General features: G+C 40.6%; 2 protein-coding genes and 1 long non-coding RNA gene across 4 annotated transcripts; all 3 read right to left on the bottom strand.

The window, feature by feature from the left end:
- Positions 1–459: 459 nt before the first annotated feature.
- Positions 460–7,358, bottom strand: LOC308373938 (large ribosomal subunit protein uL13-like). 2 transcript variants are annotated; one of them, XM_080849613.1, is made up of 13 exons: positions 7,337–7,358; positions 6,483–6,553; positions 6,156–6,261; positions 5,863–5,939; positions 5,406–5,465; positions 4,942–5,015; positions 4,591–4,692; positions 2,744–2,820; positions 2,195–2,254; positions 1,734–1,804; positions 1,206–1,297; positions 905–989; positions 460–659 (listed from the first exon to the last, which is right to left on the bottom strand). In XM_080849613.1, exons 6-9 carry the CDS (start codon positions 5,000–5,002, stop codon positions 2,195–2,197), a joined length of 300 nt encoding a protein of 99 aa, XP_080705739.1. In that variant the 5' UTR covers positions 5,003–5,015; positions 5,406–5,465; positions 5,863–5,939; positions 6,156–6,261; positions 6,483–6,553; positions 7,337–7,358; the 3' UTR covers positions 460–659; positions 905–989; positions 1,206–1,297; positions 1,734–1,804. The 2 variants fall into 2 exon arrangements, with proteins under 2 accessions (XP_080705739.1, XP_080705738.1); XM_080849612.1 differs by lacking the exons at positions 4,591–4,692; positions 4,942–5,015; positions 5,406–5,465; ... (2 more) ...; positions 6,483–6,553; positions 7,337–7,358 and adding exons at positions 3,037–3,138; positions 3,377–3,450; positions 3,845–3,904; positions 4,289–4,349.
- A 1,442-nt stretch (positions 7,359–8,800) lies between these two features.
- LOC308374218 lies at positions 8,801–10,094 on the bottom strand. The gene is made up of 3 exons (XR_013968865.1): positions 9,865–10,094; positions 9,176–9,228; positions 8,801–8,885 (listed from the first exon to the last, which is right to left on the bottom strand). It is a non-coding gene; the product is annotated as an uncharacterized lncRNA (long non-coding RNA).
- Positions 10,095–11,195: 1,101 nt separating this feature from the next.
- Positions 11,196–17,621, bottom strand: zmpste24 (zinc metallopeptidase, STE24 homolog). The gene is made up of 10 exons (XM_080849704.1): positions 17,298–17,621; positions 16,835–16,981; positions 16,545–16,631; positions 16,152–16,268; positions 15,800–15,952; positions 15,383–15,524; positions 13,548–13,723; positions 13,349–13,453; positions 13,084–13,227; positions 11,196–12,720 (listed from the first exon to the last, which is right to left on the bottom strand). Exons 1-10 carry the CDS (start codon positions 17,418–17,420, stop codon positions 12,496–12,498), a joined length of 1,419 nt encoding a protein of 472 aa, XP_080705830.1. The 5' UTR covers positions 17,421–17,621; the 3' UTR covers positions 11,196–12,495.
- Between the last annotated feature and the right edge of the window lie 2,179 nt (positions 17,622–19,800).

Raw genomic sequence — 19,800 nt, 5'->3', positions numbered from 1 at the left:
GTCTGCACACAAACCTTCACTTGGGAATAGTGGATCTTGAAACATAAGAAATAACTGTTAGAAGTAGGGTTAGTATAAAAGGTAAAATGTGATGGCCTATGCAGCAGGTTTATGCATAACGGAAAAGAAACTTTAAATACAGCAGAAACTGAAAGTTTATCTTTCAATCAGATGTTTAAAATCCAGTCCCTTCTAAAAGCACCTACAGGCCGTGAGATTTCAGCAATCCTCTAATTCTATTACAAACCACACTGTGCAACATGGACCCAATGAACTTAGGTAAAGCCCTACATAAAGTTTAACGCATGTAGACTGTACGACGATGATAGGAAATCTGAAGAGAATACAGCATTAGGTAATCAGGCACAGGTTTGCATTGTGTTATAACAGAAAGCAACTGCAATGGAATAAAAGTCTTTACTGTTTGGAGCAATTCACTCAATTTTATTGTCCATTCATCCCTTCACAAAAAGGACACCATACGGTTTCAAAACATCCATGTACTGAGCAATCCTGGCCCCATCTTTCTTCTCCGCCTCCTAAATCAGCTTCAGCAGTCTTCTTGGCATAGTGAAGCTTAGCCTCAGCTTTCCTTTCCAGTTTGCCAACGATGGCCTGGTACTTCCAGCCAACTTCATGCGCCAGGCGTCGAGAGCAACCTACAATGAACCAAAACAAAGTAAGGATTTAACACTTTGGTTTTAATATGCAGCTGCAAAACTGCATTGCTCTTGACTGTACAACACACTCCCGCCAAGCTCAGGAGTCAGATCCGTGAATGTTTCATCAGAACAGTCAGGTTCGGGATAAATGCTCATCACAGCATGGGGGAGGTCATGTTCTTTAATAAAGTAGAGCTGTAGGCTCAATTCAACATGCACCCATCAGCAAAGTAGTCACTTACCTCGTCAGAAGGAGGGGGAATCCCTTCGAACACCTTCAGCCTCTCAAGAGCAGTCGTCCCTTCTTGGTCTTGTGAGGAAGCATACCTGTCGGATTCAAGTAGGAAAGTCAAATTAAGTCTCCAGCACCCAAGTGTCACATTTTTACAAACACTAACGTTCCAGCCAAGCTCAGGAGTCAGATCCGTGAATGTTTCATCAGAACAGTCAGGTTCGGGATAAATGCTCATCACAGCATGGGGAAGGTCATGTCCTTTAATAAAGTAGAGCTGTTGGTTTAATTCAACATGCACATGTCCTCACCCCTGACAGTCCTCCAGAAGATCCTGCTAGGAGTGGTATGGTCCATGAGGGATTGGTGTTCATTGTCTTGCACAGGAGAGCCACGTACCTTACTGTGGATTATAATTTAAAAAATTAAATACAAAAATAAGACATGCCCAATAGCTTTTAATACACCTTTGACAACATTCACTCACAAGAAAATATAACTTCTTGGTGGATATACTCAGCATTTGGACCACAGCTTCTTTTAACAATACTACTGTCTCAGATGGTAGTGCATGTGAGGTTTTTTTCATGGTTTACTCAAACAAGATGGGTAAAATCATCACCGACAGTGGTATCCAACTACAAACCAAGTTCTGCATTGTGGCATTTTTTACAAGCAAAGACAGACCTCAACTCTTTCAGACCCAATACAAGTCTAGGCAACATCAAAATGCATTAAGATATTGAGCCATTTACTACACCAAGTAAAGTAATTGGACTATAATATACATAATGCGGCACATATGATTCATTAATGGTCTGTTGTACATTTGTACTCACTTATTGAAACCTCCTTCGCCACAATGGCAGCAAGTTGCCCCTTAAAGGCCCCTGCCATCGATAAGTAGAACCTTAGGAAATGGACAAAAGTGGGACAACTTAATGCATGCTAAAAGCACACCACAATTTTGAAACTGAGCGCCCTGCTTGACGTCTCAGATGGGAGTGCATGTTGTACTCTCATGGTCGTTAAACTCGAATATTTTGTGATAAAAAAATCATCACTGACAAATCAAGCAAAAGGAAAAGCTGTCAAGCCCAGCAATGGCTGGAAGTTCCAGAAAACTTCATGCGCACAAGGAGGGCAAACTACAATGAACCTAAACAAAGCAGTGATTGAAACTATGCAGCTTTGAAGCTGCACAATTAAACCAGTCCTTTGACTGTACAAAACTACTAGGACAAATCCACCCATGTTCCTTTATAAGTCAGTGGATTACCATGCAGGTTTCATGACTCACCTAACATGAAGGCTTCAGGAGCACAATGTTAGAAGGGGCTGGGACAACCATACGCTCCCTCTGTTGACAGAAAAGGGACCGTTAATCTCTCATGACTGAAGCCTGCCTTCAAAACACAGTAATAAAGCAATGTTGTCTCAGATATTTGTATGTTCTCATATGTTCTCAAACAAGGTAGGTAAAGTAATGGATCATCATTGACAGACAGTTTTGAAACCAGGAGTGCCCAAGTTTGCTTATGCAAGGTCCCTATGAATTCTGTGCTTAAAATCACAGTAGCCCATGTCTCAAGAACATTTTTTTATGGATATATTTGATAGTCAAATTAATTAAACAAAACTAGATCTCAGGAGAAAAGGTGACAGAATCTGGCAAAAAATGTATATAAACTTAGGGGGAGAGGGCATATGGGCCCCTACCCAGACACAAGTTATGCTGCAGACCACCCACCCAACATCTTGACACTTAAAACCATCTCAAAGGATGAACAAGCATGTTTGGGCTGGGGCACTCCTGATCCATTAAACCCATCAGCGAAGTGGCACTTGCCTCATCAAAAGGAGGGGGAATCCCATCAAACACCTTCAGAGCAGCCTGTCCCCTCTTGGTCTTGTGAGGAAGCATACCTATAAGATTCAAGTAGGAAAGTCAAATTAAGTCTCCAGCACCCAAGTGTCACATTTTTACAAACACTAACACTCCAGCCAAGCTCAGGAGTCAGATCCGTGAATGTTTCATCAGAACAGTCAGGTTCGGGATAAATGCTCATCACAGCATGGGAGAGGTCATGTACTTTAATAAAGTCGAGCTGTAGGTTCAATTCAACATGTACATGTCCTCACCCCTGACAATCCTCCAGAAGATCCTGCTAGGAGCTCTGAAGTGGTATGGTCCATGAGAGGGATTGGCGTTCATTCTCTTGAGCTGGAAAGCCAAGTACTTCACTATCTATATAAAAAAAAAAAAAACATTAATATTGAATTCAAATTTGACAACACATTCACTAATTTAAAATACGTATAGCGTAAGACGTGTAAGTAAAATGTCTTAATGCATTTTGATGTGGCATAGACTTATGTATTAAGATTTTGAGCCATTAACTACACCAAAAAAAAAAAAAAATTCATAAACATAATGTGGAACATATGATTCATTATTGGTCTGTTCTACATTTGTACTCACCCATTGAAACCTCCTTCACCGCAATGGCAGCAAGTTGCCCCTGTGAGATTGCCCCTGCCATCGATAAGCAGAACCTTAAGAGATGGGCAAATGTGGGACAACTTAATGCATGCTAAAAGAACATTTCACATATGAAACCGAGTGCCCTGCTTGATGTCTCAGATGGGAGTGCATGTTGTACTCTCATGGTCGTTAAACTCGAAAATTTTGTGATAAAAAAAATCATCACTGACAAATCAAGCAAAAGGAAAAGCGGTCAAGCCCAAAAATGGCTGGAAGTTCCAGAAAACTTCATGTGCAAAAGGAGGGCAAACTAAAATGCACCTAAACAAAGCAGGGATTTAAAACTACGCGGCTTTGAAGCTGCACAGTTAAACCACTGTCCTTTGACTATACAAAACTACAAAGACAAATCCACCCATGTTCCTTTATAAATCAGTGGATTACCATGCAGGTTTCATGACTCACCTAACATGAAGGCTTCAGGAGCACAATGTTAGAAGCGGCTGGGACAACCATACGCTCCCTCTGTTGACAAAAAAGGCACTGTTAATCTCATGTCTGAAGCCTGCTTTCAAAACACAGTAATAAAGCAATGTTGTCTCAGATATTTGTAAGTTCTCATATGTTCTCAAACAAGGTAGGTAAAGTAATGGATCATCATTGACAGACATTTTTAACACCGGGAGTGCCCAAGTTTGCTCATGCAAGGGCCCCATGAATTCTGCATTAAAGAAAACACGGACAGAACCGCAGAATTAGGTATGAAAAATGTATTCAGTTCAGCATGGGATTAGACATGTTGCAGACCTCCTTGTCCCAAAAAACTATTTAAAACATCAAAGAATTAACAAGCATGTTTGGGCTTGGGCACTCCTGATCCATTCAACCCATCAGCAAAGTGACACTTGCCTTGTCATAAGATGGGGGATATCCCATCAAACACCTTCAGTCTCTCAAGAGCAGTCGTCCCCTCTTGGTCTTGTGAGGAAGCATACCTATCAGATTTAAGTAGGAAAGTCAAATTAAGTCTCCAGCACCCAAGTCTCACATTTTTACAAACATTAACACTCCAGCCAAGCTCAGGAGTCAGATCCGTGAATGTTTCATCAGAACAGTCAGGTTCGGGATAAATGCTCATCACAGCATGGGGAAGGTCATGTTCTTTAATAAAGTAGAGCTGTAGGTTTAATTCAACATGCACATGTCCTCACCCCTGACAGTCCTCCAGAAGATCCTGCTAGGAGCTCTGAAGTGGTATGGTCCACGAGAGGGATTGGCGTTCATTCTCTTGCGCTGGAAAGCCAAGTACTTCACTATTTATATAGAATACAAATAATAATTAATTAAAAAAACATTAATATTGAATTCAAATTTGACAACACATTCACTAATTTAAAATACGTATAGCGTAAGACGTGCAAGTAAAATGTCTTGATACACAAGTCTAGGCCACATCAAAATGCATTAAGATTTTGAGCCATTAACTACACCAATAAAAGTAATTCATATACATAATGTGGCACATATGATTCATTATTGGTCTGTTCTACATTTGTACTCACCCATTGAAATCTTCTTCATCGCAATGGCAGCAAGTTGCCCCTGTGAGATGGCCCCTGCCATTGATAAGCAGAACCTTAAGAAATGGGCAAATGTGGGACAACTTAATGCATGCTAAAAGAACATTGCAAATATGAAACCGAGTGCCCTGCTTGATGTCTCAGATGGGAGTGCATGTTGTACTCTCATGGTCGTTAAACTCGAAAATTGTGATAAAAAAATCATCACTGACAAATCAAGCAAAAGGAAAAGCGGTCAAGCCCAAAAATGGCTGGAAGTTCCATCCAACTTCATGTGCACAAACTAAAATGCACCAAAACAAAGCAGGGATTTAAAACTATGCGGCTTTGAAGCTGCACAGTTAAACCACTGTCCTTTGACTGTACAAAACACTAGAACTACTAGGACAAATCCACCCATGTTCCTTTATAAGTCAGTGGATTACCATGCAGGTTTCATGACTCACCTAACATGAAGGCTTCAGGAGCACAATGTTAGGAGTGGCTAGGACCACCATACACTCCCTCTGTTGACAAAAAAGGCACTGTTAATCTCTCATGAATGAAGCCTGCCTTCAAAACACAGTAATAAAGCAATGTTGTCTCAGATATTTGTAAGTTCTCATATGTTCTCAAACAAGGTAGGTAAAGTAATGGATCATCATTGACAGACAGTTTTAACACCAGGAGTGCCCAAGTTTGCTCATGCAAAGGCCCTATGAATTCTGCGTTGCGGAAAACACGGACAGAACAGCAGAACTAGGTACGAAAAAAATTATGTATTCTCAGTCCAGCATGGGATTAGACATGTTGCAGACCTCCCTGCCTCCCCCCAAACAATTTAACACATCTCAAAAGATTGACAACCATGTTTGGACTTGGGCACTCCTGATCCATTCAACCCATCAGCAAAGTGGCACTTGCCTCATCACAAGGAGGGGGAATCCCATCAAACACCTTCAGAGCAGCCTGTCCCCTCTTGGTCTTGTGAGGAAGCATACCTATAAGATTCAAGTAGGAAAGTCAAATTAAGTCTCCAGCACCCAAGTGTCACATTTTTACAAACATTAACACTCCAGCCAAGCTCAGGAGTCAGATCCGTGAATGTTTCATCAGAACAGTCAGGTTCGGGATAAATGCTCATCACAGCATGGGGAAGGTCATGTCCTTTAATAAAGTCGAGCTGTAGGTTCAATTCAACATGCACATGTTCTCACCCCTGACAGTCCTCCAGAAGATCCTGCTAGGAGCACTGACGTGGTATGGTCCACGAGAGGGATTGGCGTTCATTCTCTTGCGCACGAAAGGCAAGTACTGTTTATTCTAAGAAAAGAAAAAAAACAACATTAATATTGAATTCAACACATTCACTTATTTAAAACATGTGTATCAAGTACTTACACGTCTCACGCTATACAAGTCTAGGCCACATCAAAATGCATTAGGATAATGAGCCATTAACTACACCAATAAAAGTAATTGGACTATAATATACATCATGCGGCACATGATTCATTAATGGTCTGTTGTACATTTGTACTCACCCACTGAGACCTCCTTCGCCGCGATGGCAGCAAGGTGACCCTTGAAGGCCCCTGCCATCGCTAAGCAGAACCTTAAGAAATGGACAAATGTGGGACAACTTAATAAATTGTAAAAGCACATCGCGCTTCTGAAACTGTGCGCCCTGCTTGATGTCTCAGATGGGAGTGCATGTTGTACTCTCATGGTCGTTAAACTCGAAGTTTAGTGATAAAAAAAAATCACTGACAAATCAAGCAAATGGAAACGCTGACAAGCCCAGATCTGAAAAGCTAGTGTTGGCCATGATGACAATGGCGAATTGAGTCACTGACAATCTTGCAGCACCGGTCATTAACAATACTTGCACTGCTTTGCAGACCAGATCATTTAAGTTGTCACTGAATTTAAATGTGTGACTACCATCTTTAGAGGAAGGTTACTGTCCTCTCCACTTAACCTACTAAACTAAACTACGTTAGCTAACTGAGCTAAGTAGTTGGCTAGTCAGACAAGCTAAAAGCACGCTATGAGGTAAACGTTTCTTCACTTATTTCCACGTCCAGTCGTATAACGTGAAATAACTTTTATTAAAACGCTTATTATGTACCAACGTCCTATACTTTATACCAAATCATATTGATGTAGTAATGCAGGTGACTGGTTCAGGAAAAACGTTACCCACGTTGGTGCATGTTCCTTGTACACGTGGCTGGGATGCATGCCTTAATTTCAATACATTCTTAAAAGTTGAAGTCTTGAAACCCTTGCCACAAATGCACCAGAAGCTGAATAATACATTCCATTCTACGAGTTATATAACACTACACCTCTTTCTTATACGTTTTACAAGAAGCAATTGACGACTTCAACGCACCTTATCGTAGGGAACAACCATGATGTCGGAAATGAGAGTTTGCCTAACTCTACATGATATATATACAATAAACAGGGGCGAGGGAGGAGTCTCTTTCAAGCGGGAGGTGACGATATATTTCTTCTTCCTCTTTTCATTTCTGAAAGAGGACTGCGCCGATATATCCGGCTTAGCGCCATGTAGTGAAGTAACAGTCGGCTGAGAAATAGGGCGCTACAGAGGTGGCACCTGGAACAGTAATGACATATCAGTATCACCCCTTTCGTTTAGAACCTTTTTAGAGAGACGGTTCTCCAGCTATTGTTGTAGCGAAATAACCTCTTGATAGAGAGCGATGCGATGAACTGAAGTTTATTCAATCTTGCAGACTTTTCATTCAATCTGAGTGGTTGTCCATGGAGCAGCTCTGTCAAAAAACGAGTGCACTAACTTTTTAAACGGTATACTTCGTCCAAACTGAACCCACTGAAAACCCAGGTTTGAAACAATCAGATGTACTCTCAAACCTTTACATTTTATTCAAGCCCAGCCAATCAGAATATTTCTGCTCACTCGTTGCCGAGAAACATTTTAATGCAATGGTGTCTTGTGAGAGCAGGTTGGTGTCTTTGCCAAATTTTCAGACACTATTTACAACCTTTTGGAAAGTTTCATCTGCCCTTGACTTGTCTGAATCTCTTATCTCGAGACCCCTCTTATGAATGCTTGATTGTCAGTCTGCACATGTAGGCCTAGGCCTGTTTTCGAAAACATTTTTACTCAATATTTCCATGGCAACACAAAAGAGCTGTAGTTCAAAATATAGCTAACTTGATAAAAAACTACAAGATTGTTGGTATAAAATTGATTTGCGATTCTTTGTCGTCATTCGTATAATTTTTTGTCTTTCGCAATTCAGACTGGGATGTCTGCATCCTCCAACCACTTAATAGTAGCGTGGTCGCAGGCGAGGAGACTGTCTAGTGAGGCGACTCTAACCCATTAGGTGGTTTGAAGAATGGGCATTCCTGAAGGAGGTGCGCCAGACTCAAATGCAGTCGCCAGACTCAAATGAGTAGTTTTCACAAGCACCAACCATCTTGAGGATTCTTGCACAAAGGGAAAAACCAGACAGAAGAAATTTACACTTGAGAAAAGGAGCAACTCACTTAGGCCTTTACTTATTTCGTGTCTATGTAAGAGGTGTAAGGATACCAGCAAATGCAAGACTTACCTGTGCACAGGTGCATGGGTAGCTTACCATTATGTTTTATTTTGATTTTACTGCAGAGAGACATTTGCATTTAGCTCAACCAATCATTTTAATAATCCATGTGTACATTGAAGTTACAATCAGGAAGGGAACATCATGCATTTCAAGCAAGAGTCTGAAACAAGGCACAAGGAGCTCCCAGCATTTTTGTAAAGCCGCCTTCAGCCTTTCAGTTCTTTGATTTTCCCTTCATGGCGTTTGATCTCTTTCTGTAGCCGGTCAATCTCCTTCTTGTGATGGTCTATTTCTTCCTGGTGGTGCTGCTTGAGAGAAGCTAGCTGTTCCTGCTCTTTACGCCTGGATAAGTTATAAACGTTACATGTTTGCAGAGAGAAGACAGACAACACAGATTATATCATAAGTAATTGTAATTTTTTTTTTACAACTCCTAATGAGGTAAAATTAAAAACATTCTTTTAAAAGTAAAAAAAAAATAACCGTCTGGCAACAAGGCAACTTTGATTGTCTTAAAATTGCCACCTGAACAGCTCCATTGACACCACACCCGCTGATATTCAGTAAGTGAACCAGTGTTTGAAAATAACAAATACAATCAAATCAAATCAAAAGACATCAGAACTACTCACTTGAAGTACATTTCCTCCTTCGATGCTTGCTTCTTTCCAAACGTTCCACCTACCTCTTGGACGATAACAAACAGAGTTCATCTCAAGTAATCCTACATCTAAAGTTAGATTGTATATTACACGGAGAAGAATGTATTTTCTGTGGTCAGAGAATGCATCAATTATGGGCAACGTCAAAGCAGGGGTGTATGGGAAAGAAATTCAGCAATGGTCTTGTCTGCTGGCATCGATCGGAGGGCCAGTAATGAGGTAGTGAAAGTGAAAGAGACTATGGCAGAGGTCAGGGAAAAACAATTTACATTTAGTTTTGCTGTTTCACCGTCCCTCAAATAGGGCTGCATATCAGTAGCCTACTTGACCCTGCACGCCAAACGGGCAGTACGCGACACCACTGCGTCAAAGATCAAAATTGACCATCGATAAAAGCAGGCTAAATAACGCGTAAACGCGACTAATGTTATTAATTTTGCCTGTATTTTTTAAATGCAATGACCTTGTTGCATCACATTGAACGCGCAGTTATTCTACTGTCAGAAACAACGTAGCGTACCCTGTAGCGTTTGACTTTGAATTTCTATTTACAATGAACAGGTTTTGGACTTTGTTCAAATGCCACCGATAAGGAAAACATGTAGGCTACAGTACAAATAGAAGCACGATTGGCAGCGCGACATTTAACTCTTTCCTACCTTTTCGGATGACATCCTTAACTGCGTGGCGAATACATTTCTAAAGTTTGTTTGTAAGAATCTCGCCATATCGTCACTGCAGACGGATCAAAACATGCATGCGTGCCCTGGCTTCTAAAATAGAAACACTGGACTTAACCACACCCACAAGGAAAGCCCGAATTATAGATTGCAAATAATGCGTGAAATGTGTTTTAAACGTTGTTAATTATGTAAGCTATTACGTTATAGGCCCATATGATGGACATGTATTGATAAACGATCCAGCAATCAATTACAAATGATTTACTTAAATAATGGTACAGCCGGAAACTCCCACCCCCTACGTAGGGGCAGTGTCACGCAACTTCCAAAATCCCACATGGATGGCCTTCGAAACCATAGACATATAGACCTTTATATGTTGCAGTGTTCCACCACCCCCCCAAGCTGGTAAAATTGTGGTTCGGCCAGTAATTGGTTTTCATCTAAACAATATAATAATAATCATAATATAATAACTAATTTTTAATAAATAAAAATATAGCAAGGATAAGAGGCCTTCTATCTAAACAAGACCTGGAAAAGCTTATCCATGCCTTCATCTCTAATAGACTCGATTACTGCGACAGGATTTATACCAGCCTTCTTAAGAAAACCCTCCCAAACTACAGCGTGCTCAAAATGCAGCTGCAAGGGTTCTCACAAAAAAAAAATACAACCACATCACACCAGTTCTCAGATCTTTGCACTGGTTTCCACTGTGCAAGAGAGTTGAATTTAAAATTATTTTATTGACCTACAAAACCCTAAACGGTTTGGGCCCAAAATCAACCATCAAAAACGCTTAGGTAGTCTGGAAAGGGACTGCTAACTGCTTATAGACCCAAGACAAAACATGGTAAAGCATCATTCAAATATTTTGCTCCTTATTCCTTGAACAAACTCCCAGAAACACTTAGATGTGTTTGCCCCAAATGTTGCTACTTTTAAACCTACAGGCTGTGAGATTTAAGCAATCCTGTAAGTCGATTACAAGCCACACTGTGTAACATGGATCTAATTACCTTAGGTAAGCCCTACATCAAGTTGGACGTACATAGACTGATGTACAGATCTGAACATTTTAATTTTTCAGTCACTCCCTACACAGATACAGGTTTACAAGTCCTGCCAGTCCCTACAGTGAGCATCACGAAGAGCCTAGAAATCCAAGCAGGTGAAACATGAATTTCTAAAACACTGGCAAAGTGCCTGAAAACTACACACAAATCATAGACGAATCAGGTTTCACGTGGGTAGTTTATTCAGAATGCAGAAAAAAAACACCACTTCAGCGTCACACTTTCCGAAGCAGGCTACATGGGGCAACAGCCAACCTACCCAGCCAATCCCTAAAGAGTGACATGCACGATTTCAGTGGTGCTAGCTTTGGTCCTGAAACGGTGCCTATAGAAGAGAAACTCTTCTTCACTGAGCAAGCTGGTTACAAAACTGATCTCTGATCTGTTCTCAATTAGTAACCCATAACAACCATAACCCTCCTCAACATTTCCCCCACCGTTGCTTTACATCTTACACACCCAGGCACTGGTTTAATAACAAAGAAACTAAACAATCACAGTTTAAACAGAATTTCCAAATCTAGTTAAATAGTTCAGACTCAGCAGTACTGTTTTAAATCACAAATCAAATATTTACAGCCACTTTTTTTTATCTTGTCAAATACATTTTCTAAAAATAATGCTTGAAATGACTGAAAACTAACCTTTTCTTTTGCATCATCATCACTGGCTATTGCAAAACTTAAAAGCGCTCATTGTAATCCCTCCACTACCTGAGCAGTGTCATATCATTAGGTGCACAAGGACAGGAGTTCTTAAAGGTCTGGTCTGTGGAGATAAGATTTGACTGAAAGAGGAAAGCTCTGCCGCTCACTGAGTAGGTAGACATAACCTGTGAATGTCATAAAACATACCTGGGTCATGTCTAGTGGATTATGCTTTTGGTATCGTCACTCTGTCCCTTTTAATCCCAGTAACTGGTAACTGATGATTACCATTATTAAGGAGCCCACTTGTCTCCAAACTAACAAGGTCAATTGCACATCTTTATCCTGCCCTTTATAAGTAGGTCAAGATGTGAACTTCAGGTTGTTATACCAGAAGTAGGCCGAACTTGCAACAAACAAGGAATGGGAATGTCTGGATGAGCTGGAAATATTTTTTTTTATGAAAACAACCTCACGAGTAAAAAGAAAGTAAAATGTAATGCAAAAATAAACATACATGTCATCAAGAACACACACAAGAGAAAAAGGCACCCTGAGGTCTGTGAAGAACCTCCGAGTTACCGTGGCGCCAACCTTTGCAGAGGGCAAAGACGAGATCAGCTCTCTAATCCCCTCCTAGGCTGATCTATACACTGGTTTGTGATGCAAGCGCAGGGGGGGGGGGGGGGGGGGGGGTGGGGCAAATGACAAATTTAACACAAAAAAACAACACAGGGGACTGAAGTGTGAAATTGAGAGGTAACAAGTAATGACAGAGAAAGAAAGAGAACGGGAGACAAAAAGGTTTGTCAGAGTGCCAGCAAGGGCCGACGGAGGCCCTTGGGGGTGTCTGACAGACGGCGTCCCCCCTTCAGGTGCCGTCAATCCTGCTTGGGTCCCCCTAGGGCCCGCAGGCGCTCCAGCAGGGGAGGGTGAGAGTAGTGCCACATGGAGAAGAGCCAGTCAGCCACGGGGAAACCCAGGTTGTCCTTGTTGAGCTTGATGAGAGCGGAGTAGAGCTCGGTGGCGCGGCCCATGCCCCTGGCAAAGGCGTCGGCCTGGAACTCGAAGCGGCGGCTCAGCACGGTCAGGCAGAAGGACAGGACCTGACAGGACGACATGCAGCAGGACGGAGTCAGGTAGATGACAAACATACAGGGGCGCAGATGGCACTGGGGACGGGGACATGTCCCCCCCAGATTCATAGTTACCCCAATCCGTCCCCACCACTCTCCCTACGTAAGGCGACTAGGATCAGTTAATAACTCTGCACAGCTGATTATGCGATGTTAGCGTCCCCCCCCAGTTCAAAAATCCCATCTGCACTGCTGCAAACATACACGCCCCTACTTCCGCAGTAACAGCTTAGCAGTATTTGCATGTTAGCACACATTCAATTCAGAGAGCTATACATAATTACAGTGAGTTTACATTCTTCTGTAGTTATCTTTCAAGTGTTACAAGTTTACCTCATTATACGGGGAGAAGATGAACTGAAAGATGATCATGAGCCCTATCAGGGTGGGCTGACTGTCATGGAAACCAAAGGCAAGGAAGAGCTCCCTCTGACCAATCAGGACCGCGAACAGAAAAAAGCACAGGAAGGAATTCATCTGTAGAAGATGAAAGATGAAACAATTACACTTCATTTCACAATTATCAGTTTGTCTTAAATGGTATGATTATCATAACCATGGTAACTATTGAGCACATTATCATAACTTTGAACTCAACCTGGCTAATGACTATATTCTTCACAGTGTGACCCAGTTTCCAGTGTCCAAGCTCATGTCCAAGAACGGCGAGAACTTCAGTGTTGCTACAACCTTGCTTCTTGATCTGGATTAACACATACAAAAAAGATCATCACATTGAAAAAATAGAATGCACAGAAAGTTGGATTTTATGGATGTGATTAGAATTGGCTTCTAACCTTTGGTTTGGCATTGCTCTCTTCTGGCACAGGATTCTCCTTTCCTTGATCACCCTCTGGCTCGCCATCTTTATTTAGAGGAGAGTAGTCCTCTAGAAGTGTGTCGAACAGCACAATGCGCTTATTTTTGAAGAAACCATAGAAATAAGCGTTACTATGGGAAGAACGCTTGGAGCCTAAAAGGGCAGAGAAGCAACAGAGTTAAAATAAACAACCAGGAGCTCTGTTAAGTCATAAATACATTAGAAGGGAAAATCTAAATCTCAACAAACAAACTAACAAAAAAGTATCAGGGTTCCCACGCTTGCCTTGAAAAAAAATTCCCTGCTACCTCCTGATTTTCCAGGTACCATATAAAGTGATGATCTATAGGCCCCTGAAGCGCCCCCCTTCCCTCACACACACAACCCCCTAGAACACCTGACTACTTACTTGATTTAAAAGATGTGTCAGTCAAGTCTACATTGTAAATGCTTAGAGATTATGTCTTTTTTATAATATTCATGCATGAAATAATGCAACAAGCTGTAGATGAACAATCAACTGGGAGGTTGACCTATGCTAGAAGTTGGCTAGAAGTCTCTCTCTCTCCCTACACCGATCCCCTGCCTTTCTCTCTCTCTCTCTCCACCCATCACCTGTCTCTCTCTCTCTCTCCCTCCACCGATCCCCTGTCTCTCTCTCCCTTCACCGATCCCGTTACTCTCACCCCAGTGTGCTGGTGTACGGCCCTCGGAAAGCAGTGTGCTGGTGTACGGCCCTTAGGGACACGTTTCTAACCCAGCTCCCACGGCCCTCTCTTCCTCCCGTCCCTGCTGAGACCTGCATGTGCTTGCTAACCATCATTTATGAATCCACATTCAAAACAAACTCCCCTAAATGTGGTGAATAACACAGTTTTAGGAAAAGTCAATGAGTAAAACTGCCTATGGGGATCAAACATAGTTCTAGTATTTTAAAAGCAAGGTAAAAATCAGCAAGTTGCAGCCAGCTAGTTAGCAAGATTGCACTGCTTACTACCTAACATTGATAAACCCAGGTTTACCTCACAGTTAAAACAATAACCCTAACTTGCGTAAGATGTTTCACTGTAGATGTCAAGGCTCCCATGTTGGCTGGGAAATGTATGTATTTGACCCTTCTATTGAGATCGCGAGTAACGTTTCTTGGCTATATTCCCGAAGTCCACCAATCCGAAACTATACTTTTAAAGTCCATTTCACCAGGTTGCCTGCATCAAATTCCAACATCCAATATATCAGAAAGGATGCCAAGAGCATGCTCTACATCTACAACATGGGATCATCCATTTCTATCAACAGTAAAAGCTGTTCACATGTAAAGGTTTTTATAAACGCATCTTAATTCTGTGCCCAATAGTACTATTTTTCACATCATCCAATAACATTTTCCAGGACAACTGTTTCAATTTCCATGTAAGTGTTCACTTTTGCCCAGTTTCCATGACTTTTCCAAACCTGGAAAATGAAAAAATAAATTCCATGTTTTCCATGGTTTCCAAGTACCGTGGGAACCCTGAGTATATTCAAAATAAACTCTGTTTGACTAGATACCATTAGGATTTGGCTGTAATTGTATTATTAAATACACACCTGACTATAGACTGACTCAATAATACATACACCTCAAATAACTGTAATCTAAACGGGAGATATTTAAAATAAAAAAATCAACACTAGTACAGCTTAACGTCTGCTTGTCATATTCATTTATATGATGTTATAACTAAAAGACACATTTCTAGGCATGACTATTAAATATCCAACAAGAGAGACGTGCTTATATTCATGATAAAGTGAAGTCAAGAACTGTACCTTCAACCACATAAACTTTAGTCAGAGGGAAGCTAATGGACTTGGACATGCTTTCTATCTCCTCTTTGAGCTCTCCCTCTGGCAGAGGAGTAAACTTATCAAACAGAGGGGCGATGTAGTCTGCATAGATGGTTACCAGCACCTGAATGGAGGATGGATGGAAGAAACAATGAGGGAAGCATAAAGACAAAGTCAAGACAATGAAACAAAGATAAAAAACAAGAGGTGATACATCTTGAGATTCACTTATTTTGAACTCAACACATACATTAACTGTACATCAATGCAAGTAATATGTATGTGTATGTGAGGTAATATCTAAAGGTGTAAGACTCTTAACCACTGGCACTAGGTAAAGGCCTTTATTCTAAACATGTGATCATATCATCACAGTGTATGACTTTGTTAAAGACTGACCAGAGAGACAATCAAGGTGAAAAGCCAGGCATAGACGAAGAAGTAATCCCCTCCAATCTTAATGATGTGAAGTAACAGCGAGGTGACTGGCAGCAAGATACACTGGGTCACCATAAACTTCTTCAGGGCATCTTTCAGAAAGAAACCAATGGTCTAGGAAAATAAGATATACATATCTTTATGTTAAGGGTGAACAGGTAAAATGTCATCAAGGTTAGTAACATAGTTTGTGAGATTGCAATTTGAGAAAAATAGACACTTGCATTCACAGTGGGTTGACTGTTAAAATGAGAATTTAAAGAGAAATATGATATTATTTTTATGTAATAATTGAACTGTAATAATTACTAACTTGTTGGTTGAAGCCATGCTTCTCTTCAATGACAAAAGTATTGTAGAGGCTCCATGGAAGGCCTGTGAAGGCACTGAAAAGGGTTGATAGCATTAAGAAGACCAAGGACTGGGAAATCTGAAAAGAATACGACATTAGGTAGTCAGACACATAGGTTTGCAATGTGTTATAACAGAAAGCAACTGCAATAGAATACAAGTCATGACAGCATGGACCAAACCACTCCAATCACTCAGTCACTGACATACATTATATTAAATAAGACTAGTGACAGGGGCCATGACCACAGAAGAGAGTTTGCCGGTAACACACATTGTTTTTGGCAGAAATTACTACACTGTCTCCTGAATAGGGCAGATGTCAGAACTGAGAAAAAAAGAGACGATGGCAAACCTCATATTCTGAACCCATGCCAAAGCTTGCCATAACAGATCCAGAAACACTCCAGAGGAAGGGAATTCCACCAAGCACAAGAATCATCTAAAACACACACACACAAGGTGAACAAGTTAGTAAGACAGAGACAAACCACATAATTCATTATTCTTATTTAAAGTAGTCGTGGTGGAACACAGTGACTTTCTATTTCTGACTACTTTCCTTCCAGTGTATTCAAACTATAACACCAGATTGTTGGTATGGGACAGCGGATTTTATTTAAATACGTTGAAGCATGTACTCACTGTACCCTCAGCCTCTGAATAGAGTCCGGACCAGAAACCGAAGTTACTTTTATCCAGTTGATAAAGACGAGATTTCTCAAATGTTTCTGCATCCATGATCTTTCCCAACTCGTGGGGTACGTGCGTAGTTGTCCGGTATATTCTCCGCTAAAGCGAACAAAGACATGTAAATGCAGATGCGACAGTATAGTTCCAACACTAAGCAATCGGTGTATAAAGTAATCAATCACAATGTAATACACAGTTCCCTTTCGGGTAGCAAACGAAGCTATGGGGTGGGGGATACAGGTAATGGAGAGATTTCTTGGTCCTCAATTTCGACAGGCAGCAAATAAAGGGGGTGAAAGAAGAATTATGAAACGCATAAGGCTAAGTTAATAGTAGCTTGCTGAGTAACACAACTAAAAACCTATCAGATAACGGTGTTGATGTAACATCTCATAGCAATTAACGTGACACTTACTTGTCTGAAGGCAAGATAAGCTTCCCACAGATAGACCACCCATGAGAACAGCAATACGGCGTAAAATATTTTACCCTCCACTGATAGCTCCACTATGGTTTGCAACATTGTTGTTGGGATCATAGGTAGCTAGCTAGATGATAGCTTGCTGTGAGATCAGGGTAATGTATCGCTGAGGGTCCCGCTGCAAGAAGTGTCTCTTGCTCTTTACCAAACCGACAATCTTTTTAGATAAATATAAAGTTTACGGTTGCGTTTTATGTTCAACCGTATGCGCAGGAGTTGTGATATTAGGCATCAGACTGACAATGACAACTCATGCTCTCAAAGGTACTTCCCGTTTTCATTCTACACAAACTTGTGCAGCTGTGAAATGTGTTCCCTATACAAATGCAACCGTTCACCATCCTCTACCGACAGTTCCTAGCCTCTCTCTCTTTTTTTTGTATGTTGCCGTAAGATTTAATACAATAAGGATGATACAATAAACACTTAAAAATTCATATAATTTAAGTTAATTCATTTTAGTGCAGTGTAAAGTTTCCAAACATGTCTGATAGCACTGGTAAATACATTTAGATATCAAATGCAATATTAATGAGAAAAACAAGGAAATATCTAAATGTAGCAATATTGTTATCAAAAGTAGCAAATTGATTTGATACGTATTTTAAAATAATATGAAGCCATAGGCTCCCATAAAAAATGGTCAGTTCCAATGGTAGTTTTAAAAGATTAGTGATCACGCCCCTCAAACATTTCCTGAATAGTTTTAGTAGTTGGTTTTCACATATAAAGCCTGGTATATAAAAAAATGCTTCCTTTATCTTGCAGCTTTACAATAAAAAAGCTACAAGCCTTATGTACAATGATGAGGGTAAAACAGATGAATGGCTGGTTATCATGAAGGCAAGCTGATAGAGGCCTACAAATACACAAGTGGAGGATGTCAACTAGCTGCACAGGAAACACGATGCTCAAAAAGAGCCCTCATGGAAAAAAAAAGTTGCCCACCACTCCACCCCAGCAAAAGATGATGTGCACTTTCACAAAAGGGACTATGAGAAGTGATGTTATTAGAAAATAAAAAGCAATAAGAATATGTACAAAATTATATTTGGACTCACTTCATAAGCAGTTGCTGTTAGGAGATTATTTAATAACACCACCATTTAAAATATTTAGATGTCAGACTTGTTTGTGGTTTTCAAGAAAGAGGACTATGTGTCTTAAAATATTCACTGTTTCAATTGTTTGAAAGCCTCCGATAAGGTAAGTCTGAATGATAGAAGGTTATACTTGAAATAATAACTGCATTCCAGGGAATAGACCTATCCGATGTCTTATATACTGTGACTGATTGTGCTTTGGATTAGTTCCCATCTAAGGAGATGCTTTAATCTATACTGGACGTGATAGACAGGGGAAATATTCAGAGTCCGTATAACACCTATATAGTCCCATTCTGATCATGGAGTGTCTGACCCATATGCCTTTAAACAATTCATATCAGTGGATACACATGTTTAAGTATCTCCAGAAAGAGCCTTTTGCCCATTGGAAGTCATACGTTTTATTGTATAAGTCCTGCAAGCAAAGCTTGCTTGCCCCCTATAACAGATTCTGAACTATTAACATAATAGCCAGCTAGAAATGGTTCACAATCCAGACGTGTACATCACTTTTAAGTGTCCTCTGGAAACACCTCTGTTGTGTAGTCTGAACTTAAGGTGTGTTTCTGTAATGTGTTGTTTGAATTTGCAGCACGTTTTGTAAATGCTGCACATGTTTTGTGAAATTGATGAAGATGTTTTTTTTCCCCCTCAATGTTCTTGTTTTGTCTATTTGCACGTTCCCTGTAGTAGAGTGTTTGTCCTTGTTGGCCACATCATAAACCTGGGCCCTACCCTGAAGGCCTTCATGAATACACTATCTCTCTCTCTCTAAACCCTCCCTTTTAGGCTCAATTAAAATACTTCTCAGAATGTCGTAAGTTTTATGGTGCAAACATGTTTTGGTATTTCAAGATACCATTTTTTAGGTCCCCCAAAGCTTCTGCAAAAGTTCCAATTCTGGGGACCAAAAAGTAATATTCTAGGTTGGTCCTGTAAATGTTACTAAAGGCTCTAAAAAAGGAAAATTGATTAAAGACGTAGGTTTGGTCACACTTGTAGAGCTTCATGCAAGGCATTACACAACTTTAAACCACTGGACCGTAATCATTTATGCACTGATGTATTTTTTCTAACATTTTATCTCAGGTTGTGGAGACTACCAATGGGAACAGTGCATACCAGCAAAGTCACATTAATCAGTTGACCTCCAGTGTAGCAGAGTCAAGTCCGAGTCAGCTCCCCATGAAGCCTTTTAAATACGTAGGTTTGTAGTCATTGCTGCTTTTAAAAGTCAGGAGATAAAGTGATCCATGAGGTATGCATACTTAGTAACTCCACCTCTTAAAGGCACCCAGTGCAACTTTATGTAAACATTCAATGAAAAATAA

Source organism: Sprattus sprattus (assembly GCF_963457725.1).
Source record: "Sprattus sprattus genome assembly, chromosome: 13".
NCBI classification, from domain to species: Eukaryota; Metazoa; Chordata; class Actinopteri; order Clupeiformes; family Clupeidae; genus Sprattus; species Sprattus sprattus.
This window is presented reverse-complemented; position numbering and strand designations above follow the sequence as displayed.

What these genes read in the sequence shown, in the direction of transcription:
- LOC308373938 (XM_080849613.1), bottom strand. Translation starts at nt 5,002, where the DNA reads ATGGCAGGGGCCATCTCACAGGGGCAACTTGCTGCCATTGCGATGAAG. An exon ending in GATGAAGAAGATTTCAATGG is followed by an intron (nt 4,693 to 4,941) that starts GTGAGTACAAAT and finishes CTATATAAATAG; the next exon opens with TGAAGTACTTGGCTTTCCAG. An exon ending in TTCCCCCTCCTTTTGATGAG is followed by an intron (nt 2,255 to 2,743) that starts GCAAGTGCCACT and finishes TTCTGTCAACAG; the next exon opens with AGGGAGCGTATGGTTGTCCC.
- zmpste24 (XM_080849704.1), bottom strand. Translation starts at nt 17,420, where the DNA reads ATGATCCCAACAACAATGTTGCAAACCATAGTGGAGCTATCAGTGGAG. An exon ending in ATTCAGAGGCTGAGGGTACA is followed by an intron (nt 16,632 to 16,834) that starts GTGAGTACATGC and finishes TGTGTGTTTTAG; the next exon opens with ATGATTCTTGTGCTTGGTGG. An exon ending in AGAATATAGTCATTAGCCAG is followed by an intron (nt 13,228 to 13,348) that starts GTTGAGTTCAAA and finishes CATCTTCTACAG; the next exon opens with ATGAATTCCTTCCTGTGCTT.